The sequence below is a fragment of the Rhinolophus hipposideros genome (genome assembly GCF_964194185.1).
Source record: "Rhinolophus hipposideros genome assembly, chromosome: 5".
NCBI classification, from domain to species: Eukaryota; Metazoa; Chordata; class Mammalia; order Chiroptera; family Rhinolophidae; genus Rhinolophus; species Rhinolophus hipposideros.
In genome coordinates, this window is record NC_138051.1 from 44,712,537 (window position 1) to 44,739,381 (window position 26,845).

Below are 26,845 nucleotides of genomic sequence, written 5' to 3' on the forward strand. Positions count from 1 at the left end.
TCTTATAAGACTAAAGGCATCTGTTATCTCAATGCTCAACTCGGAGAGGGATCCACTAGGTCATTACCAGTTGTTTACTGGAAACATCACTTCCTCATCACATGGTCTTCTTCACAGAATGACTTACAACATGGTGGTTTGTTTTCCACAGAGCAAGGAATCAGAGAGAATGACAGAGCATGCCAAAAAGGGAAGCCAGAGTATTTTTATAACCTAATCTTGAAAGTGATGTTCCATCACTTCTGCCTATTCTCAAGTGGAGAGAAATACACAAAGGTATAAAAACCAGAAAACAGGGACAATGGAAGCCATCTTAAAGGCTGCCTAATATAAATCATAAACTGGATGGTTTTAAGGCCACTGCCACAAGACAGGATTCTTTAGTGCCTTATAAGAGTAACTCATGGTTTTCAGTGGTGAGCCAGTCAGCAGATAAAGTAGGTATATTCTCTGTAACAACATTCTTGATCCTTCCTTTAGGGATACTGTATGGTCCATTCCCACACAGAATAATTGAGAAGTGGTTTGACCCACAATTCTGGACCACCTATTAGCTTGAGTTGTGCCTTGTTAGATGTCCCAATGTAGCTGGAAAACTACAACTATTACTTTGCCTCCACAAAAAGGAAATGACCCTGCTTTTAGACCTAACCAGAAGATAATCTGCCCTTCCGCTACCCTAACTCAAGAGAATAAAATCATAGATTCCAGTTGAAATTTCTCACGCTGTAGAGAGTTTTGTCCTAGATGGTGTAGGCAATCAGTCACAAGTTGCCCAAGACCATCTTAGGATAAGAAGACCTAAAAGGACTTGGAAAATTGATTTTATTGCTAGGTCCACACTGGATTTACCTGGGAATTATTTTAAAAATAATGAGGCCTATTGCTGTGCAGAAGCTTTTCAGTTTGATACAATCCCATTCATTTATTTCAGCTTTTACTTTCCTTGCCTTTGGAGTGAAATTCATAAAATGCTCTTTGAACCCAAGGTCCAGAAGTTTAGTACCTATGTTTTCTTTCATGCAATTTATTGTTTCAGGTCTTATGTTTAGGTCTTTGATCAATTTTTAGTAAATTTTGGTACATGGTGACAGATAGCAATCAAGTTTCATTCTTTTGCACATGGCTTTCCAATTTTCCCAGCACCATTTATTAAAGAGGCTTTCTTTTCTCCATTGCATGTTTTTGGCTCCTTTGTCAAAAATTATCTGCCCATATATAAGTGGGTTTATTTTAGGTTTTCAATTCTATTCCATTGGTCTATGTGTCTGTTTAAAAACTAATAATATTAAAGTGAGGCCTAGGCCCCACCTTAGGCCAACTGCATTAGTACATCTGGGATGGAGCCCAGGCAATGGTATTTTTAAAGCTCCTCAGGGAATTCTAATGTGCCTATGCGTTTGAAAGCGAATTAGCTAAATGGGGTGGGTGGAGGGTTCTGTTTAGGAACTATTCCTGGTTCTTCATCTTTGTTTCTTCCTTAAACACTCTGAAAGGGCTATGTTGCTTCCCACCTAATTCCATGCTTTTTAGTAATATTCTAAAGTCTGCAGTGCCTTTTTGGATTCCTGGTTTTCCTAGATGACTCCACAGTTTTGCTATTCACAATTATGGCTAAAAGGAAATGCAAACACTAGACAAAGCTACAGTTGTTTTTGCATTGGAACAATTATGGAGTATAAAGTGCACAGAGGGCATCCCGAGACACACACACACATACACACACTATAGTCCATTCTCAAACAAAGCAGCCAGAGTGATTCTGTTAAATTATATTTCAAACAATGCAATTCTTTTGTTTAAAACTGCAACTGTTTTCCATATTACTCAGAATAGAAGCTGAAGTTCTTAAAGTAGCTGATGGAGTGGCAAAGGACAAAGTTAAGTATGAAAAGACTAAAGGAAAAAAGTAATAAAAATGTAGAATTATGCACTTAGATTTCTTGGCAGATATTGAATTCTCAGTCCATTTTAAACTCAAACTGGACATTGTAGACAATATTTAACAGGCAGTATAATTATTAGAATCACATGCAGAGGAAAGGCCATAGCCCCATGTCAGAAATTGACAACTGAACGTATGTTATTTTTGAAATAAACAAAATATTTAAGGCATGTATATATCAATTTAACAATTTGTTAAAATTTTAATAAAAAATTTATATTAATTAACTAATTAATGAATTTGACTAGGCTGGATGAGAAGGATTCTACTTTATTCTTCTTTATTAAATTGATCTTCTATGATTGGTTATTTTGGTTGTTTCAAATTTTTCACTAACATAACTATCAACTTTTTTGTATATGCTTCTTTATATTTTGATTATTTTCTTAATATGGTTATAGGAAGTGAAATTATTAGACCAAAAAATTCCTTTAAAATGCAAATTGAAAAAATGATTTTCAGATAGCTTTTCCAAATATATATTCCAGTCAACAGTACATGTAAGTAGATAAATATTCTAATATTTATGCTCAAAATCTAGTCAGCTTTAATTTCTGTCTCTAGTTCCTTTTGACTATCCGGTATCACTAAAACCCAGCTAGCTTCTTCTTTCTCAATATCTCAGATGCAACTTTCTTGGTCCTTCTACAACCTCATTACCTCACGTCTAGAGGTAATGTTAGCAATTGTTAGCAAATGTTATCTCATGTTAGCAATTGTTCCGTAACAATTCTTCTGTTTCAAGTTCCTCCTCATCTCAGATGCTACCTAATTCCTTAATCTTCCTAATACACAACTTTGACTATGTCAGTTGCCAGTTGAAAAACCCATGTTGGCTCCTTACAGCCTACTAGATATAGTTTCAATTCCTTAAAATAGCATCCAGAGCTGTCAAATAATTGGCTCTATCTTACCTACCCAATCTTCTCACTGCTTAACACAAACCTTCAAGTTTCCTTAGTCCATTAAGTTTATCCCATCATCTGTTTCTCCTCACTTGCCTGTAAGTTTTACAAGGAAAAGGGTCTTTCTGTTTTGTTCACTTACATATCCCAAGCACCTTTAACAGTGTCTGGCACAGAGTAAGCATTCAGTAAATATTCACTGAATGAATGGATAAACCAATTCCTGTTCCATATCAGAATAACGAGCCCACCTCATGACAAAGTATTATTCCAATTTTTAGCAAGATACAAATGTAGTTGCAAATGTTTTATCAAAGCAATGGCTAAATCTTTCAGAAGTATTCTCATTCTTGTTATTCACTTCTTAGCATGACATTTTCATGTCACTCCATAGAATAGTTAATGCATTTCATAATGCAAAAAGAACCATTGCTCTTCTATGCTGTCTAGCACCTCTGACCACTGGCAGGCACTTGCAGTCACCCAGTGGCAGACCATGGAAAATTATCTTGGAAGCTAAATTAGTAATTAGAAAGTTGCTTCGTGAGCATGGCATCAAAGCAAAATGAGGTGAAATAGTTTTAAAAAAAAATATTCTCCAAATTTTGATGAAGTCTAACTCACAATGATCAAAATAGTTTTGTAAAAACACTGTCAGTTTCTGGCTCTTTGAGCTACCTCTGTTCTATGCCACATGTTGCTTTACCCACTCCTGTTCACATAGTCTTTCTCCACATAGTATAAAATATAACCAATAACAATACAATAATACAACTTATTAAATTACTACCACATTGGGAGTTTATATCTCTGGCCATCATATTAGTGTTTGTGGGTTTCCTCATTCCTTAACACATTTTTTGGTTTTCTTTCAATAGTGTATAATGAAAAGCACAATGTTGAGATTTTACTGGCTTGATTTTCAGAGAGCTACATTAATTCCAAGTCTTAAGAGTTTTCACTTGTCTCTAAGCATTACTAACAGTGAAGAAGTAGCAAAATGACAGAGGTGCAAAATTAAAGTTTAATTAGCTAATCCATCTGGCTATTACTTTAAGAATTTCTGGAACATGTCATTAGCTAAATATCAACTAGTACTTGTGTATGAGTACCTGCTACATTTCTTTTTTATTTCTTATCTCCCCACAGAACCACTCGCAGTAATGTGCACATAGGTACTTAAAAGCTACATGTTAACTGAATATAAGGATTTTTTAAATTGCTTCTGGTTGAAACTATACTTTATAAAAAAAATCGTGAAGCATGCTAATGTTTTAACTTTAAAGGCCAGATAAAGAGGAAAATTTGGTTTAGAAATTAGGGGAGAACAGTTTTAAAAACAAATCTGAGTTTGAAAGGGTATATGGTATTGTACCATAATAAGAGTAATGAACATTAAAACTTTAGCCTTGTAAATAATCCAACAATACATGGTTAAGGGGAGCTGGCTTGTAAATACTGAGTCATTCCAGATACTGAAATTCTATATCTGCTTACATTCCAGTCCTAAAAAAGGAGATATGCCATTTTGTTTGGAAGGCAAATTTTAACTATCTGCTGTCTGTTTACTTCATTAAATACAAAAACAGAAAGTTCTCTTAGTTTAAAATTCTGGAGAAAAGTTAACCCCACATGACAATAAGTATCTCCAATGTCAAGAAGGAAAAATTATGTTTTAAATATGTTTGGATTAGAAGAAGCAATTCTGAGATAGCAGTATACATGGAGCACAGGTTATTTTATTCATTGAAAGTTATATACGTATATGCACACACACACACACACACACATATATTTTATTTTTCATATTTTATCCAGTTCTGCCCTTGACCTTCCTGCCTCAGCATTCAGAGAGAGAGAGAGAGATGCTGAGGCAGGAAGGTCAAGGGCACAACTGGGTAAAATATGAAAAAAAACCACATACATATATATACATATATATACATATATACATATATATACATATATACATATATATACATATATATACATATATATATATGTATATATATATACATATATATACATATATATATGTATATATATATATACATATATATACATATATATATATATGTATATATATATATATAGAGAGAGAGAGAGAGAGAGAGAGAGAGAGAGAGAACAAGAGGGGGAAGACCTCTAAAATAATAAATCTAAGCCACCAGTCTCTATTGCTAATTCCACCTCAATAGTCAACAACCACTTTGGAAGATTATTCAGCACTTATGAATAAAAGTTATAGAATAACAAAATGTTAGGAAAGGGGAATGTAGAAATAGTCTATTCTAATCATCTAATTTTTTTAAGCTGGAAAATTAAAGTTCCCAGGAATTATATGACATGCTAAGGACATTCAGGTCTTTTATGTGTAAGTTAAACACATCTGACCTGAGGAAACATTAGAAACTATAGAAAAGTCTCCAAACTGAAACAAACATATCCTAAGTAAACAAATTTTGTGTCTTATGTTTAGCGGATTCTCCACTGTGATGACTGAGTCCAGCCTGGGGATAAGCAACATAGAAACTGTGAAACTAAGCTGGATATGGTAGCTCTCAGATGCCATAGGTCAAGCCCACTCACAGCATTTTCCTGTGGGGCAGTGGTCCTCAAATTTCTCAGTCTCAGATCCCTTTTAAACTCTTAAGAACTGAAGACACCAAAGAACTTTATGTGGGCTTTTGTATCTATTAGTATTTCTTAAATGAGAAATTAAAACTGAGAAATCTTAAACATTTATTTGTTTAATAAAAATAACAGTAATAAATCCATTTCATGTTAACAGAAAAAGCATCTTTTTTGAGAAATAACTGTTTCAAGAAAAAAATTTGAGGCGTGACGTTGTTTCACATTTTAAAAATCTCTTCAACATCTGACTTAGTAGAAGACAGCTGGATTCCAATATCTACTTCTGAATTTCTTCTGTTGTGATATTTTTGAAACCATATGTGTGTGTGTGTGTGTGTGTGTGTGTGTATACACATATATATACATATATATAAATAGAAAATCTTGTATCAAATGCACATGTAGTTGGAAAAAATAATATATATTTTTTAAGCTTTTTCATATAACCATGAATATTCTTTGATACTACACCAAAACTTGAGAAATTATAGTTTCTTAATGGTGGGTAACAAGTGGAATCTGAAACTGTGGCACTATGCTTTATGCACTCTGTTGCACTAAAGTCCATTTGTCTGTCACACTTTTTTTATCTATGTATGATTATTTTTAATATAAAGTATTGGTCATTTGGAAAATATTGGTTCAGTGAGTCATGCAGATCTTCTAAATGTTGACACACTTCTTTATACAATATGAAAAAAATCACATTTGTTAATATCAATACTGACTTACCAGGGAAGCCTTTAAGTATTGGAAAACTCTCAAGATGATGTTGGAATATGCAAGTCCTCCAAATTTTTGTTTGACAGCTCAAATTTTATTAGTGGCCATATCAAAAGCACTTCATGCGTAAGGATCACTGCACTGTTTTTTAACTGAATGTCTGTATTACAGACACTTAACTGTCCTCCAAATGTATGCTCCCTGTTCCACAGCACAGAGCTGTCACTAGGTAGCAGCTTCCCAGACATAGTGTTTTATTTGCTAGCCCTCCTTACATCTAGGTATAGCCATGGCTTGTTCTCTCTAACGGCATATGATGGAAAGTGATGTGGATAACTTCTGATCCAAGGCTTTTGAGAGTGTGTACCTATTCCTCTTTTATTCTCCTGATACAGATTACTTTTAATAACTATCGGGTTCTACAGGATGGTGGCTTCAGAAGATGGAAGTAGCCTGGATCTCTGAATCGCTACGTGGAGGAGAGGCAATCACTCACCACTAACATAAAAACCTAGAAGATAGCTTTAAAAGTAGGCTAGGACTCTGGAGAAATATAAGAGGCTCAAAGCTCAAATCAACACATAGATTTAAACAAACATCTACCTTAAACAGATTCCCTAATAGTTGCAATGTAAGCAGAGGGTTACAGAAAAAATTACAGAAAACAAAAACAGAAAACCTCATTAAGCAATCCTTGCCTTTTTTTGAAATGGTGTAACTGCCCTTTTAGTTCCCCCACTGAAAACAATGGTATGTAGCAGACTTGTGCTTCCACAATGGAGGCTCAGCTTATTTCAGAGGATTGGAAATTCCAGCCCTTTGCTGTCAATGTGCCTCTGGACCACTTTGGCCTCAGAGTGTGGATTTTTCAATTCTACAAACCACTGCTCACTATTTCTAGAGTAGTCCATATACAAAATTGTAAAACAAGTGAGTCCCCCCCAACCCCCAAGTCTTCTGTTCCTTTTTTGGCATTTCTACTAACTAACATCTTTCCTCCTTCCTTCTCACCTATTAAAATTTGATCCCAGGAAAGAATCTAAAAACTCATTTGTATTAGCCATGAATGAAGGATTAAGGTTATGTAATTCCCATAAATTATTATTCTTATCCTAAGATGAAAATTTTAAGCCTTAATATATGTACAAGCCTATAAAATTAAATGACTGAGAAGCAGTATGTGAGGTGGTTAAGAGTTCAGACTCTAAGGCCATAATTTATTGAATTTGAATTCATATCCACCACTTATCAGTTATGTGATCTTGGGCAAGTTACTAAATTTTCTTATACTTCAGTTTCTTCATTTTATAAGTGATAATAAACTGACCTACCATATAAGAATATTACTAATAAGGCTCTAGTAAGTTAACACACTTCATGAAGTATGTACTTCAAATTGAAGATTTTCCCATGTTAAACATAAATTGTTAAAATTTAATTTTGAGCAGCATATGAAAAGAAATACTCATTAAACCTCTAACTTGCCCACCCCCCAGACTTAGATGAGCTCATCCACAAACAAAAAAATCTAGTCATGTTTTAGAATCAAATATGAAAAGATTTTAAAAATATTTATGGATAAAGTATAGGATACATTTTACAAAGATTTTCCATTAATATAAAAATCGAGTGTGATAGGAGCAGATATAATTTTTATGTTTTTCAAATGAAAATGATCATTTCATTAGCAATACCTTATTAAACCTCTTTCATGCATGGTAGTTCAGCACCTAGAAAATTTCTTCATTTTAGATTGCATGAAATGGATACTGAAATAATAACTTTGAAAAAACCAAGACTACCATGAAACAACATATAAATAAGGAATACCTGGAATAAATGTACTTGAGATAAAAGCTCCTAAGTAGTATTTCCTAGAAGAAGAGAAAGACTTTTTCTATGGTCTCTACAAACTATGAAGTAACCTGAATATGTCCTTTTGGTAGTCAAAAACATTGGTTAATATCTGATTATTTTTAATTATGGAATGTTAATTATTGTTAAATATTGAAATGTAAAACAATTTCATATATTACCTATGTAAAGAACATAAAAAAACAATATTATATTTTATAGAAAGAAAGGATGCCCACAAATTTCAGTATAGTCATTACCTCTGGGGAGGGAGGGACAGACTTAGGAATACTATGAAAGATCTGTCATTAAAAGGCTTGAAAAGCAAATATGGCAAAATACAAATACTTGTTATGTGTCGGAAATGTTCTCTATACTTTCCTTTCCTGTATGTTTGAATAAGTTATAATAATTATTTTTTTTAAAAAGTCCAAACAGGACATCCCTGTGTAAGGTAATGGGATAAACATAGCCACTTTGATCTATCGCCCAACTCTCAGTTAAATAATTGTGAAACACATAAATAGGAAAATCTGCATCAGCACCAGAGGGTAAATATAAAAATTGATATTATGTCTGAAACCTATGAAGTGGGACCAACATTTTTAAAGTTTTTGATAATATACTTTACCACATCATGGGAAAGTACACAGGAGGACGTCCTGACAGATCCACATCCTCACTTGCAGAAACTTATTTAGCAAATACAGGGCTGCCTGGTAGAATGGTAAGCTCCTGACAGGGCTAACACATAATGTAGAAAACTGTGCTCTTTCCTAAGGACTTTGACGTTTTGTTTTCAGCCTAACTGCCAGAGCCATTTCAGTTTTCACTCCTTAATAAAAAACTGGTTTATACATTTAGTGAACGAGTAGCTTGTAGTGGCCTTTTTCTTATTTATTTAATTGAATTCTATATGCATATTCAGTTTTTATGCTGCAGCAGAAGACAACACTTCGTCTGTCATAGCTTATCATGTGAAAACATGATAAGAAAACTTTCTCTTGAGGTTGTATTTCCGCATGTCAGGGCATGTCATTCCAACAGTGGAACGAAACTTTTTGCTTAAATATCTAAAACAGTGGCACTTTCTGCCCTCCCTAGTCTGGCCATATAAATTTCTATGTCTCACTTGAAATATTTGGCTAAGACCTTTACTAGGTCTGTGACAGAGCTTAGGGAAATCCAAAAATTCTAACTAAATTTTGGCATTTGAAAAAACTTATGAAACTTGTCATTAATATCAATACACATTCCAGTGACATTTTTCAATCTTAAAGACCAATTTAAAAATATTGGATATTCTAAACAAAAAAGAAAAAGTAACAAAATTCGTAAATTAGCTACAAAGAAAGAAAAAAAATAGGTTGGCTTTAGATTTATGTACTAGATCAAATAATAGAAGATAATGAAGCAACATTTCTAGTTTTATGGGAAAATGTGATTTGAGAATTTGATATTTAAATTGGAAAATAAGTTCAATATTTAAATAAGATATTTAATTTACATCAGTCTGACTTTACCACAAATAAAAGTTAAAAATTCTTGAAAATATTTTTAAAAAAACCCAAAACACAACCACTTGAAGATACTGGGGAATGACCAAAAGGAGGCAGAAACTGGAGGGAAGGTGAACTTTGGAATAGGAAACCAATCTGTGGTAAATGTAGTTTGTGTTCGTGCAGCTGCAACTTTTTGGCTGATGGTACATCTTAGTCTACGTGGCAGGTAGGTAGATGGAATTCAAACAGAAAGTAGAAATATTACTGATTTGAGACTGCCAGAAGGCTGAAAAATGAGGGAGTGGTAGAAATTGTCTACAAAGAGGGAAGCCTCAAATCTGCATATTGTAATTTCTATTTAAACTTGTGCCTGGTATTTGAATTTATTCATGCATGGGGTGAAAAGGGAGCTTTTGGAGGGTAGTCAAAAAGGAATAGCTGGATGGCTAAAAGTACTGAGGGGAGATCTCAGTGGCTGACCACCACAGAAGACATACCATTTGGACTTTGAGTTCAGTTGAAGTAACAGCCTGCTTGAAGAAAAACTAACATTATTCAGTGGAAGGTGACAGAATCCAGAGTTACCTCAAAGTAGCATTCAAAATTCCCAGAATACATTATAAATTACCAGACATGGAAAGAAACAAGGAATAGTAACACACAGTCAGGAACAAAATAGCCAATGGAAATCCATCTCAAAGTTATCCAAATGTTGGAATTATTACACAAGGACTTTAAAGCAGCTCTTTTAAATATGTGTGAAGACTTAAAGGAAAATACAATCATAACGGAGGAAGAGAACCTCAGAATAGAAATGGAAACTATAAAAAGGGATCAAGTGGAAATTCTTAACTGAAAAGCACAATGTATGAAATGAAATATTCATTTATTGGGCTTAAAAGTAGATTGTAGATTTTAAAATTTTTTATTTAAAAAAAAAGAGTAGACTGTAGAACACAGACGAAAGAATAAGTGAACTTGAGGTGAAATAAATAGAAATTACACAATCTAAAGAACACAGAGAAAAAAGACTGAAAAAACTAACAAAGTCCCAGTGAGCTGTGGACAATGTTAAGCAATGCAATACGTGTTAAATTGGAGTCTCAGAGAGAAACAGAACAGAACTTATTTGAAGAAATAATGATTAAAAAATCCCCAATTTAGTAAAAGACATAAAACTACAAATTTAATAAGCTTAATGATCCCCAAAGTATGATGAACGCGAATAAAAGTACACCAGCACATCATGGACAAACTGCTGAATACCAAGGATAAAGAGAAAAATCTTAATAGTAGCTAGAGGAGATAACAGGGACTGGATTTACTTTTCTTTGTCAAACAATTTAAAAAAATGAACAAAATATATGAAACAATGGTTTTCATGTGCTGGATAACAGACAGCACAGGACAGGAATCTCCAAGAGAAACAAATGAAGGAGCTCTTCAATTGTCTCATCTTTTTGTCTCTAAAAAAGAATTTGCAGGCCCTAGTGCAAGTGGTGGAAATCCAACGGAACCCACTTGGTTTGCTGAGCTAAGAAAATAAAATTTAGCATTCAGGAAGGCCACGGCAAGCTAAAATTTGTAAGTCAGCAGAATAAAGAGAAGACAGATACACACAGAGGGCATTCTGGAGATATTCAGAGAGTTACCCTTGAATTTTTGCTTGATGCTGGTAAAGAACCAAAGGAAGTAGGAAGCAGAACAATGCTTGGGGCTCCCATAAAGCTCATGTTCCAGACAGCCAGATGGGAAACCTCCTATACACAGAGTAGGGGGTACGATACTAAGAAGGGTATTGGTACAGCTGCGATGGAAAACAGTATGGAGGTTCTTCAAAAAATTAAGAATAGAATTACCACATGACCCAGCAATCCCTCTCCTGAGCATCTACCGAAAAAATCTGAAAACATTTATCCATAAAGATATATATACACCAATGTTAATTGCAGCATTATTTATGGTGGCCAAGACTTAGAAACAACTAAAGTGTTGTTTTGATAGATTATTGGATGAAGAAGATGTGGTATATATACACAGTGGAATGCTACTTGGCCATAAGAAAAGAAGAAATAGTGCCATTTGCAACAAAATGGATGGATCTTGAGTTTATTACGCTAAGTGAAATAAGTCAGACAGAAAAAGTTGAGAACCATATGACTTCACTCACATGTGGAATATAAAACTGAAAGCAACAAAGGAACAAGACAAACAAATAAAGAAACAAAAAAGCTTATAGACACAGACAGCAGTTTAGTAGTTATTGGAGAGTAAGGGGGGAGAAGAGATAATAGAAGAGGGTAAAGGGGATCAAATATATGGTGATAGAAGGAGAACTGATTCTGGGTGTGAACACATAATACAATATATAGATGACGTATTATAGAGTTGTACACTTGAAACCTATGTAGTTTTGTCGACCATTGTCACTCCAATAAATTTTAAGAAAAAGAAAATAAGCTCTAAATAAACGTGGAGATATTCCATGTTCATGGATTGGAAAACTCAATATTGTTAAGATGTCAATATTCCCTGAACTGACCTATAGATTCAAAATTCAAGAGTATATACTTTAAAAACGGATAAGCATATTTTAAAATTTATATGGAAATTTAAAAATATCTAGAAGTGTCAAAATAATTTTTTAAAAGAACAACAAAGTTGGAGGACATATAGTACCTCACTTCAAGATATATTATAAACCACAATTATCAAGGTATTTTGGTATTGGTATCAGTGGAACAGTATACAGAGTACAGACATAGACCAACATACATATGGTCAACTGATTCTTTGACAGTTTCCAAGACAATTTAATAGACAAAGGAAATCTTTTCAACAGATGGTGCTGAACAATATGCAAATAAATGACCCTCAATGTTTACTTCCTATAATTTGCAAAAATTACTCAAAATGAATTAGAGACCTAAATGTAAGAGTTACAACTATAAACTATAAAATTATACTCTGAAGAAAATATAGGAGACAATCTTGGTGAAATTGGGTTACACAAAATTTCTTAAATAAGACACAGAAAAGCACAAGCTATATTGGGGGAAAAAATGACAAATTAGACTGAATGGGAGGGAGAAATTAGAAAAAAGCATGAGGAACGTTTGGGATGGTGGATATGTTTCCTATCCTGAAAGTTGTGATGATTTTACAGGCTTAAACACATGTTAACTCACCACATTTTACATTTCAATATATGTAGCTTACTCTACATCAATTAGACCTCGATAAAGCTGAAATAAACAATGCAGTTATTTGAAGCAAAAATCATAACATTATTTAATGTGAAGCTATTATTCATGTAGCTAGTCATATATACATATATGTGACAGTGCTTAGAGAAGTATATATATATATATATATATACATACATATATATACATATATATATACATACATATATATACGGCAACAAGAGCATAAGGGACAAAGAGGAAGTATGTGTAACTATACTGTTCCAAGTTCCTACATTTTTAGTGAAATAGGACAATATTAACTTTAAGTAAATTTTGATATTTTAAGGATGCATTTTGTAATCATTAAGACAACCTCAAAAATTACAAAGAGGTATAGGCAAATAGCCAATAGAGTAATTAAAATGGAATACTAAAAATATTTGATTAACCAAACAGCAGACAGGAAAGGGGAACTGAAGAACAAAAATCGGATAAGATAAACTGAAAAAAAAAAATAGGAACAAGGCAAAAATAAATCCAACCATATCAATAGTTATATTGAATATAAATGAAGTAAGCACTCCAATGAAAGGAAGCAATTGTCAGTCTAAATAAAAAACAAGACTCAACTATAGATTGTTTATAAGAAGTACACTTTAAACATAAAAATACAAATAGGTTGTAAGTAAAAAGATGGGAAATGATAAGATACACCTTATAAACCACAAGTAGAAGAAAACTGAAATGGGCATATTATATCAAACAAAATAGAAAAGAAACAAAACTCAAGAGAAAGAAGAATTATCATAGATATAAAGGAACATTTCCTAATGATTAAAGGGAAAGCATAATAATGAAAGTGTATGTGCTCAATAACTTAAAAATACATAAAGCAAAAATCAACAGAACTAAAAGGAAAAATAATTCCACAATTATTGTTGGAGATTTTCACATCCCCTTTCAGTAATTAACAGAACAATTAAATCAAATATCAGTAAGGATATGGAATCGAAGTTACCAACCTTTTTCTATTAAGGGTCAGATAATTGATATTTTAGGCTTTGCAGGCCACATGTAGTCGCTGTAGTATATTCTTTATTTTGTTTTGTTTTATTTTTTTCACAACCCTTTAAAATGTAAAAATCATTCCTAGCTCACAGGACATATGCTACAGGCCAGATTTGCTCCCCAAGCTATAGTTTGCTAATTCTTGGTACTGAAGATCTGAACAAAGTTATCAAACATCTTGATCTAATTGAGATTTATAAAACAACTGCAGAATGTACATTTTTATCAAGCATACATGAAATGTGACCAAGATAGACCATGAACTGGACCATCAATCAAGTCTCAATACATTGCAAAAGATTGCAGATTATATTCTCAGACCACAATATTTTTAAATTAGAAATCAGTGACTATAAGATGAAAAGCTCCAGAAATAGAAAAGCCCCAAATATTTGACAATTAAATGATACATCTCTAAATAACCCATGGGTCAAAATAGAAATTATACTGAAAATTAGAAAATATTTTGAATTAAATGATAATGAACATACAACATATCAAAATTTGTGGAATGTAGCTAAAACAGTACTTAGAGAAATTCATAGCTTTAAATGCTTATATGAAAAAAGGAGAGAGAGAATGATAAAACAAACAGGGTAAAATTTAAACAGTTGGTGGATCAGGGATATATGGGAGTTCCTGATGGTATTCTTGTCACTTTCTGTAAGTTAAAATTTTAACAAAATAAAGAGCTTCCCCCAAACTTCTTAATTTTATGTTTAGCCAAGTTGTTATGCACCTGTGAGAGTGGGAAGTAAACACAGATATGCAAGACTGGGTCAATATAGTAGAGTACTATTCTTTCCACTCAAAATAACAACTATGTATGAAGTTCTGGAAAACCCAGGGTAACAGCAAACAAGAAAGGTCATGTCACTACTAAAAGATAGAAATCAGATAGGATGATATCTATGGGGATAAGAATGGGAAAAATCACAGCACAATCTGAAGAGCAGTAATCAACTACTTAAATAATTTTAGAATCAGAAATTAACTAAAGAATAGTTTTCAGAAGAGTAGGTTGAATAGGTTAGACCCTCCTTCCCCTGGTCTACATCTAGGAAAAGTTTGAAAAGGTATTTCTCTCTACTTTAATGGTTCTTAACTTTGCCTGAACTTTGAAATCATCTGGGTAGCTTTTAAAAGGCTACCTGAGATTCTGATTTAATGGGTCAGAAATGAGGCCTGTGCACCAGAACTATGTTTTGTATTGAAAATATGGTATAAACAAGAGAGAAATAAATTTGCCTTATAGAGCTTATTAATATAGAGTAACTGAGAAGTTTCATCCTGGTGCAGGAATTTGGTATGTAGCTCAAGGAACAGAAGCGAATACAAAAATATATCCAAGTGAATTGGTATTTCAAGTAGCCTGTAAGTTACTATTTAACAAATGAGCAATTGGAAAAAAACAAAATATTGAAATACAACTACCTTTGTCATAATAAAATAAATTCTAAATGAATTAAAATGTTAAATAAAACATGAAAATAGAGAAAGTATTAGAAAAAATAAGTAGTTTCATAATATTAGGTCTTGACAAACATGACACAAAACTGAAACTCTAAAGAAAACATTATTTAAATTTACTGAAAAAAATTTTTAAAACTTATCTAGTGGTATAAAACACATTATTTACCAGTAAGCAATTTAGCTAAAAAGAAAGAATATTTGTAGTATGAGTGAAAAGTTCCTAAAAATAAAACATGAGAATATAATATTAGGCAAAGTCAGAAAAGGACTTAAACACATATTTTTATAATGAAAAACTAAAATGTAATGCAATATTCAAACTACTGTAACACCAATCTACAAATCAAATGTTGTTGTAAGACTCTCACCAAAGAATAAATCATTAGAAAATTTTGATAAATAAATAACTTAGCACACTTGATTTTGGCTATCTATTTCATTCTGTAGTTTATAATAAATTTACTTACAATTTGATATGCGTTCTTGACTTCTTGCAATTCTATCCTTTACAGAGTTTAAAGGTACTTTCTTAGCACCATGTATAGTTGTTGTGGAGAGGTCTTTCAATTTCCAGTGGGTCCAAAAGCCTTTTTGAGGTTTTAAACCTGTTAACAAAAAATTTATATTTAACCAAAGAAATTAGGATCTTGAAAATATCTTTTTAATTTGGCAAAGCATTGTTACCAGTATTTTACATTTCATTCTCACAGCTGTCCTATAAGTATTGTCAGTCTCAAACTTCAAATGAGTAAACTTCTACATAGAAATGTTAAAGTCTTAATATATAAAACACTGAATTAGAAAAGAGCTGAAAAGTTGGTGTTCAGGTTGCTGCCAATCATGATGCCAAAGTAGGTAAAAGTCTGTGCTACCCTTCACCCATGATCATATCAAAATTACAATTAAACTACAGAACTACCATTGTCATGCAGGGTCTCTGGTCCCACTCCCTGCACAAGAATGCAGGATATGGTGAGGCCAAAAAGGAACACCAACAGAGCCATAGATACTATATTCTCACTGGCAGCTGGGTTGGAGACAGGAAACAGGAGGCGCAATCTGCTATCCACTTCTCTGCCAACTAACCCACCTTTCTAGCCACAGTCCATGCTTCTCTGCCAACCAACCAACCTGCCAGTGTAGCCATGGCAGTTATATTAGTGGCTAATGGCTAACTGGTTACAACTGATGGCCAACTAGTCAAAGCTGATGGCCATCTACTACCCAAGCCAGCACCTTTCCAAGTAAGGTCAAGAGCCTGGAAACTGCTCTCCTGGCTCTGTCCCGACATCCATCGAGAATTGCTGGGAAGTCTAGCTGAAGTACTATAATTAAGGATATACAGAAGAAGCCACATAGAGACTGGTAGGAGGGGCACAGATGGGGTGGATCCCATACCCATGTTTGGTGGTTAAAAATTGAAAGGGCTCTCTCAGCTAACAGGTACCCACACGAGGAGCAACGGGTCCCAGCCCCACACCAGGCTTCCTAGCCCAGGGTTCGAGTGCCAAGAAGAGAACTTCCCATAACTTCTGTTTTTGAAAACCAGAGGAATTATGGCTGAGAGAGATAGAGGGCTGCTAGAGTCCCAAGAGCTCCTCCCAAAGGACCCTTACATGAACTTACTCTCTGACAGACTCTCTCACTTCAGCAGCAGTTCAAAAGGTGCCAGAGACATAAGGTGGGGGGGGGGGGAATGAACTGTCTGGATGCAGGGTGAGGACCGGAGGGGCAGTGTCATGCGGGGTGTCTGGCGGGGCGGCCTGCGGGGTCTCTGGTCTCGCTCCCCACATAAGAATGCAGGACATGGTAAGGCCAAAAAGGAACACCCATGGAGCCATAAGTAGGGGAGTAAAACCAATATATTCTCTCTGGCGGCTGGGCTGGAGACACAGGAAGCAGGATCTACAAAATCTGCCTAACAGCAGTCCGCGCTTGACAGCCACCATCTTCTTACTAGCCCCCATTCTTCTTGCTAGCGTAGCCACAACCATTATATTAGTGGCCAATGGCTTACGGGTTACAGCTGACGGCCAATTAGCCACAGCTGCTGGCCATCTGATCACAGTTGATGGCCATTTACTACCTGAGCCAGCACCTTTCTATTGTGAGGCCGAGAGCCTGGAAACTGTTTTTTGGGGCTTTGTCCCCACAGGCAGCTTTCTTCCAGACAGATGTGCTGGCAGAAGGCACTTTTCCTTTATTGAGCTCTCCCCAACCCAGACTGAGTCTCCATTAACCTTGCTAACACCTTTTACCCTGCTCTGGTGATTCCCTGAGACTCTGCTGCACCCAACTTACAAGCCCACCCAAGCCTCTTCCAGTGGCTTTTCCATACAAATGGCCTGTCGTGGCTCATGCTGTATACTTTCCTAAAATCACTCCAAGGTTCACAAACACCAAACAAGCAGCATCTGGCCTTGGTGTGCCCCATACCTCTTGCTAAGCAGCCCCAAGCCCAGCACTAACAGCAGCTGGCCTCAGTTTGCAGCTTAACTTCTCCCAGGCACCTCCAAGCCAAGCACATGAGGCAATCACCTGCAGATCACATTACAGCTCATACCAGGAAGATGCAGTCAGGGAATACGCAGCAGCTGACCTTGGCCCTCCCCAGAGGCCCCAGAACCAGCACACCTGGTGGCCAGCCTCAGACCACACCAGAGCACCACTCAACCACCTCCACAAAAGACATAACCAAAGGGCAGGTTATTAGCAGACCATAGTCCTGCTAATGCAAATCCTACTCCATAGAGTCAAGCCCTGAACAACAGCTCCTCCACTATAGTCATGGCCAGTTCTCACAATCAATCAGCCTAAGGGTCAGTTATTCCCACTGACATGCAAACAGCAACTGAGCCTCAACTACAACAGGAGGGTACATACAATCCACACAAGGGACATACCTGGAGCACCCAGCTCAGGAGACCACTGAGACTGTGCCACTGGACACCACAGAACAGCCACTACATAAGGCCACTCTACTAAGCCCAGGACTCATAGCATTTTACCTAATACATGGAAACAAACACAGGGAGGCAGCAGACTGAGGAGATAAAGAAACATGTCCCAAATGAAAGAACAGCACAAAACTCCAGAAAAAGTACTAAACAAAATGGAGACAAGCAAGCTAACAGATACAGAGTTCAAAACACTGGTTATAAGGGTGCTCAATGATCTCAGTGAGAACTTCAACCAAGAGATAGAAAACATAAAAAAAGAGCCATCAGAAATATGAATACAATAACTAAAATGAAGAATATATTCGAGGGAATCAACAGTAGATTAGATGAAGCAGAGGATTGAATCAGTGATTTAGAAGATAACATAGCAGAAAACACCCAATCAGAACAGCAAAAAGAAATAAAAAAGAATCCAACTATGAGGATAGTTTAAGAGACTTCTGCGATAACATAAAGTGTAGCAACATTCACATTATAGGGCTATCAGAAGGAAAAGAGAGAGAGCAAGGAATTGAGAAACTATTTGAAGAAATAATGATGGAAAACTCCCCTAATATGGTAAAGGAGATAGACATACAAGCCCAGGAAGTACAGAGAGTCCCAAACAAGATGAACCCCAAAAAGGCCCATACCAATACACATCATAATTCAAATGCCAAAGGTTAAATACAAAGAGAGACTCTTAAAAGCAGCAAGAGATAAGCAGTTAGTTACCTACAAGCGAGCTCCCATAAGACTGTCAGCTGATTTCTCAACAGAAACATTGCAGGCCAGAAGGGAGTGGCAGGAAATATTTAAAGTGATGAAAAGAAAGGGCCTACTACCAAGACAACTCGACCCAGCAAGGCTATCTTTTAAAATTGAAAGAAATAAAGAGCTTCCAAGACAAGAAAAAGCTAAAGGAATTCATTACCACCAAGCCAGTATTATAAGAAATGTTAAAGAGACTTCTTTAAGAAGAAGGGAAAAACAAACAAATAAAAGAAAATTAAGTATATGAATAATGAAATGGTAATAATTATGTACCTATCAACAATTACTTTAAATGTAAATGGATTAAATGCTCCAATCAAAAGACATAGGGTAGCTGAATGGAAAAGAAAACAAGACCCATATATATGCATATGCTGTCTACAAAAGACCTACTTCAGATTGAAAGACACATACAGACTAAAAGTAAAAGGATGGAAAAAGATATTTCATGCCAAAGGAATGGGGAAGAAAAGGAGGGGTAGCAATACATATATCAGACAAAATAGACTTTAAAACAAAGACTACACTTAGAAGGACTACACAAAGAAGGACATTTCATAATGATAAAGGGATCAATCTAATAAGAGGATATAACCTTTGTAAACATTTATGTGCACAATATAGGAGCACCTAAATACATAAAGCAAATTAACCAACATAAAGGGAGAAATTGACAGTAATATAGTCAGAGTAGGGAACTTTAACACCCCACTGACATCAAAGCATACATTTTCCAGACAGAAAATCAACAAGGAAACAGTGGCCTTAAATGACACATTAGACCATATGGATTTCATTGATATATTTAGAGCATTTCACCCCAAAGCAGCAGAATATACATTCTTTTCAAGTTCACACAGAACATTTTCCAAAACAGACTACATATTAGGTCACAAATTTAAGAGATTTGAAATCATATCAAGCATCTTTTCTGACTACAGTGATATGAAACTAGAAATCAATTAGAAGAAAAAACTGAAAAACACAGAAACACATGGAGGCTAAATAACATGCTACTACACAATGAATGGGTTAACAATGAGATCAAGGAAGAATTCAAAAGATACCTTAAGACAATGAAAACGAAAACACAATAACACCAAATCTATGGAACACAAAGAAAGCAGTCTTAAGAGGGAAATTCATAACAATGCAGGCCTATCTAAAGAAAGTAGAAAATTTTCAAATAAACAGTCTAAAATTGTACCTAAAGGAACTAGAAAAGAACAGCAAACAAAGCCCAAAGTAACTAGAAGGAAGGAAATAATAAAGATCAGAGTAGAAACAAATCAAATAGAGTTTAAATAGCAATATAAAAAAATCAGCAAAATCAAAAGCTGGTTCTTTGAAAAGATAAACAAAATTAACAAACCATTAGCCAGATTTATCAGGAAAAAAAGACAGAGGACCCAAATAAATAAAATCAGAAATGAAAGAGGAGAAATGACAATCAACACCACAGAAATGAAAAAAAAAATAAGAAAACACTATGAGCAATTATATGCCAACAAATGGACAATGTAGAAGAAATGGATAAATTTCTAGAAGCATACAATCTTCCAAGACTGAATCAAGAAGAAACAGATAATCTGAATAGACCAATTACTACTAATGAAATCAAATCAGTAATTAAAAAACTCCCAACAAACAAAAGTCCTGGACCAAATGGCTTCACAGGTGAATTTTACCAAGCATTCAAAGAGGATTAACACCTATCCTTCTCAAGTTATTTCAAAAAATTCAGGAGAATGGAAGGCTCCCAACCTCATTTTACAAGGCCATCAGTACCCTGATTCCAAAGCCAAACAAAGACATTACAAAAAAGGAAAATTATATGCCAATATCCTTGATGAACAAAGATGCACAAAATCCTCAACAAACTACTAGCAAACTGAGTTCAGCATACATTAAAAATATTATACACCATGATCAAGTGGGATTTATTCCTGGGATGTAAGGTTGGTTTAATATCTACAAATCAATTAACGTGATATACCACATAAATAAAATGATGAAAACCATATGATCCTATCAATAGATGCAGAAAAAGAGTTTGAGAAAACCCAGCATTGATTTATAATAAAAACTCTCAGCAAAGTGGGAATAGAGGAAACATACCTCAACATAATGAAGGCCATATATGAAAAACCCACAGCCTACATCATACTCAAGGGGAAAAAGCTAAAAGTGTTGCACTTAAGATCAGGAACAAGACAAGGGTGTTCACTTTCACTACTTTTATTGAACATAGTATTGGAAGTTCTAGCCACAGCAATTAGACAAGAAATAAAAGACATTCAAATTGGAAAGGAAAAAGTAAAACTGTCATTATTTGCATACTGATACTATATAGAGAGTATAGACATGATACTATATAGAGAGAACCTTAAAGATTTCACCAAAAAACTATTAGAGTTGATAAAGAAATTTAGTAAAGTAGCAGGATACAAAATCAATATTCAGAAATTGGTTGTATTTTTGTATACCAATAAAAAATTTGTCAAGGGGATGCAAAGTACAGCATAGGGAATATAGAATAATATTGTAATAACTATGTATATTGCCTAGTGGGTACTAGAGTAATTTCATAAATGCCTAACCCTATGCTGTACAACTGTAACCAATATAATCGAATATTGAAGGTCAACTGTAATTGAAAATAAAACAAAAATCACAGGGAAAAAATAAAATAAAAACAATTTAAATATAAAATAAAACAGAGGCACTAATATTGCATGTGTTGTAAGGCAAAAAACTACCAATTTTTGTTTACCAGAGCAAACAAAATCCAAAAGTTTTAGGTACCAAAATAATAATCAATATTTAAATGACATAGCCTTACCTGACAACCAAAGAAAAATATTATTCCCTAGGTCTTCTTTAAATTCATCATTAAAGAGATTATTGGATTCTGGAAATGCTTCTTGGAATGTTGCATAGATAGCTTGTGACAAACATTCAGGATACACCTACCAAAAATAGTCATAGTAGAATAATTTCATATTTCATATAACATACCTCAACTGTCAAAGAAATTATTATTAAGTTTGTGAATTACACATGTCCCTTTTATGATTTTCCTCAAATAAAGTCATGATTTGAGAAAGGTTAAAAATACAACATATATCGACAGACATATCCATCCCAGGGGAAAATATATGGACCATAGATGTAGGACTAGAAATTGGAGAATGGGGGATATGCAACTGTGCCTTCCTTCATTTTCCAGTCTTATCCTGAAAAGCCCAGTATTAAAGCATGCTTTATTTCCTCAAACCATGTAGGTAGGCTAGACAACAACTAGATGAAAGATTATAGGTGGGAGAAACTAGTGTTTTGTCATCTCTGGACAATGCAATTACCAAAAATCCTAACCATTAACTTTTTCTGCAAATAAGAAAAAAAATCAATATTAGCAGAGAAAGTTCTAGTCTATCTTTGAGAACACCATTGTTTTCTACAAAACAACAATTTGTGACTCATGGATCTGATCAACCTCTTCATCTGACAGACAAGCTGTGGAACTGAGGGGCTGAATGTCTTGACAAGATCCCCCTGGTAATTAGTAGCAGATTCTGGACATGAAGCCAGGTCTCATTTCCAGTCTACCATTCACTTCCTTCTGCGACATGGTATGTATATGACTAAGATAGGTCAAGACTGAACATAAATATTTGGCAAATTAGTTTTATGATTTCATTGTGAAGGACATTGAATTATTTTTATTTTAGAGTTTTTTTACCCATGAAAACATTTACTGACTCCAAAATACATATGTATTTCAGATTTATAGATGTCAATATAATGAAGTATTTGAATGTGACTTCTGCTTTGAAATGCTAGATATTTAAATTTTAAAATATCCAGTGAAATTCCTACACATCTTCACTTCACATTACTTAAGAACATAAATTATTTTAATCAACTCTATTCATTAGTTAATATAACAGAAAAGTAAAACAAACATTGATTCATAAATTTATCCACTGTTCTTTACTGTAACAGTGCTTATTCCTCAGGCATAACATGAACTTTTCAAGTCCTCTTAGATCAAAGGGTACATTATAACATAAAAGAAAATTGATAAATAATTTTGTAGGTAAATATATAGAACAAGAATATACACAGAACAAGCCAATAGTTTTCAAATTATTAATATGCAAACAAAATACCTATAGCACACTAAGGAGATTCTGTAAGACTTTGAGTCAAGGTAATACAATATTCTGAGGGGGGAGGACATGACTTTTAAAATATTATCATTACTTAATTTCAAGAAATTTTGCTTTCAAAGTAACAAAATATGTTCTCAGATGTTTTTAAATAAAATAACTATTTTTTTTAAATTTCATCAGCTCTAAATATAATTAGCATGACCAGTTAATTTCTGTGTTTACCTGAAAGAATGCATCTTTTCGACTTAGAGGTATGCTCATGAAAAGCGTCACATAACTTTCTGAAATTCTATCAAACAAGGAATCTTGATTTTCTTTGTCAGCCTTAAAAAATAAAACATGTATGGAATTAACATCATTAATATTACAATTTAAAATTGGAATTTGTTTGCATAATGTCAGTAATTTGATCTATTCTTAAAGGGTAGATCAGTTGCTATAGTGGAATGAGCATGGGTTTTGGCATCATGCAACCCTGAATTACATTAGCTGCATTTCCGTGGGCAAGTTAATTAAGTCCTAGTTTCTTCATCTGCTAAATGTCAATAATATATACATATCTTAAAGTAGTATCTTAAAATTAAATAAGGACAAGGGTCACGTTTTGTCCAATTTTGTATTGCAGACCATCAATACAGTGCCTGGCACATATAAAACACAAAATGTTTGATAAATTAATGATGGTTCTTGCACAGTAGTTTCCACGCAGAAGGAAATCAATGACTTAGTTACCTTCTATTGTTCTATATGCACTCTAATTCTTTCATTATCAGTAACTCAGTATGAAAGTAAAGCAATTACTGGGATGAAACCGCCATGGATAAAACTAGTAAAATCGTGACATGATAGTTATACTAAAAACAAAGCATGTTGCAAGAAGGAAGAAATCTACAGATAATGTCAATATTAAAGTCCTAATGTAGCCCTTGAATTCTTGCTCTATTAAGCAATGAAGACATGAATTAGAGTCAAAATCAATGAATTAAGCAATAAAGATGAATTAAAGAGTCCAATTTCATTTATGATGTCAATTGTAGAAGCACACTGGCATTAATACATTTTGGTAATAAACACCAAAAATTATCAAATTACTGGTAGTCTTCTATGAAATTAGCAAGCCAAACAAGCTGGGATTCATAAATGCATAGGATCTTAGACTTAAAATGGAAGTTAAATATCACCTACATTAAGTCCCTGTATTTTAGTGATTGCACTAGTACTTGAAGATTAAGAGAATCATTTAAGGTTATACTGTTAAGTCATTGAGAGCTAGTCTAGAATTTAGGTTTCCTCACTTCCAATACAGCTCTCATACTTTTGTATTTATGGAAGGAGATAACAGCAAAAATAATGATTATGTTAATAGTTAGCAATTCTTGATCACTTATGTAAGCAGGAAGTGGTTCTAAGATACAGGATTGTGTGAGAATTAAATGAGTTTTTTATATGTAACTTACTAGTCACAAAGTTAGCATGTTTCAACTACACAATCTACATTTAACAGGTATGAAAAAAAGAAATTTACCCAAACAGAAAGTTCCAGAATATGTCTTTAAGCAGTACAATTCAAAGTGTCCACACAATATATACCTCCACAGGAAACAGAGTAGCAAAAAGGTAGGGTCATTTTTGTAAATGTTTTGGTATGCTTGAAAAGAAAATGTATCCTGCAGTTGTTGAGTATTCAGGTTATTGACATATCCATTAGATCAAGCTGTTTAATGTATGTTAAATCATACTTTATTCTAGGACTAAGTCATACTATTCAGAGAGTATAATCTTTATAATATGCTGCTGAATTCGGTTTTACTAGTTATTTTGTTGAGGATTTTTGCATCAGTATTCATTAAAGAGGATATTGGTTTGTTGATTTTGTTTCTTGTAGTATTTTTGCTTTATTATCAGGGTAATGCTGGCCTCACAGAATGAGTTAGGAAGTGTTCCCTCCTCTTCAATTTTTTTGACTAGTTTGAGAAGAACATTGTGTTCTATCTAAATAATAATAATAATAATAATAATAACAAATGTATCCATCAAACACTTACTGCATATATATACTGCATACCTAAACTGTATACCTAGTTCTATATAAACCAACTTTATATATTCTCATTTGACACCCTCAATAAACATACAAGGTAGGTAATTTTTTTTAGTTTTATGAATGACTTAGAGAGAGAAATAACTATTAAAGTTCACATCGTTTACTAAGCGGATGAACTTTTTTTTGTTTGTTTTTGCCTTTAAGAATGTTTATTTTCACTTTCAGCCATTACCTTTAAAAAAAAGTATTAAATTTATTGGGATGACATTGGTTAGAACAATTATACAGGTTTCAAGTGTACATTTCTATAACACATCATCTATATGTTGCATTGTGTGTTCATCACCCAGAGTCAGTTCTCTTTCCATCACTATATATTTGACACCCTTTTCCCTCTTTTACAACCCCCTGGCCTCCTTGCCCTCTGGTAACCACTAAACTGTTGTCTGTGTCTTGAGTTTTTCTTCCTGTTTGTATTGTTGGTTTGTTGCTTTCAGTTTTATACCCACATATCAGTGAAATCATATGGTTCTTGACATTTTCTACCTGACTTATTTCGCTTAGCATGATAATCTCAAGATTCATCCATGTTGTCGCAAATGGCAATATTTCATCATTTCTTATGGCCAAGTAATATTCCATTATATATACGTATTTTTGAAAACTAGATCTCTTAACTCTATTATATTGAATCCCATATTACATTTATATAGCATTTTGGTTTACTAGGTGTCTTCTTATTCATATCACTTTTGGTATACACAATAACCGTAGGAAAACAGTAGGATATATGTTATTTATTACCTGTTTTTGTTTTTTTTTTCAGAGATAAGAGAAGAGAAGCTCAGAGATTCTTTTTTTGACTAGCTCAAAGTCTCACACTAACTACTGGGAACACCAGATTTAAATTTTGGGATTTAACGTCTGGGCTCAAGTACAGCATTTCTTTTCTACTAGATCAAGCTACCACTAAAATCATAGGCAATAAATTTGCTGTTACATTAATCATATAATAATTACAGAAATAAGTTTTAGAGTCGGCATGCTGAAACATGCTATATTCTAGAGTTATGATGATACATTTTTTCAATATATATTTTTCTATATATATATATATATATATACATATATAAGTAATTAAATTGTATAAGTGGCTCAGGGTTTAATTATATTCCAGTTGTAAAATCAGTATTATTTATTTTTCATAAAGTGGGTCACTAAGTAGATAGAATTTTTGTGTTTTATATTCATCTGAAAATGTAGGATAGTTTGAAATAGAAGCTTACCTAACAAAACTGAAATATTCAGGAGTGGTTTTATTTCCACACAGTGATGGTAAAAATATGTGGGTGTTCCACCACACTTATTTTAGTGGATTTAGGGACCTAAGAGGTAATGTTATTTATCTAGTTCACTGGTCTCAATATGTATATTTTAAACAACGAAACCTCTTAGATGTAAATTCATAGATGAAATGCAATAAACAAAACAGGTGAAAGAGAAAGTGTTCTGGTTAAATCATGGAAAGGTTGCTTCAATTGGATCTGGATCCCCAAATTACCCCCTAGAACACTAGAAGAACACTGATCAGGCTGAATGAAATATTGCTCCACAAAACACA

General features: G+C 33.9%; 1 protein-coding gene across 1 annotated transcript in view; it reads right to left on the reverse strand.

Moving 5' to 3' along the window:
- The window catches only part of FAM227B (family with sequence similarity 227 member B), a gene marked incomplete at its 5' end in the record, with an annotated part of 186,650 nt that overhangs the window by 140,385 nt on the left and 19,420 nt on the right, over positions 1-26,845 (reverse strand). The window contains 3 exons of the mRNA XM_081049965.1: positions 15,760-15,897; positions 21,848-21,974; positions 23,403-23,504. Coding sequence (XP_080906091.1) covers positions 15,760-15,897; positions 21,848-21,974; positions 23,403-23,504 — 367 coding nt within the window. The remainder of the gene's footprint in view (positions 1-15,759; positions 15,898-21,847; positions 21,975-23,402; positions 23,505-26,845) is intronic.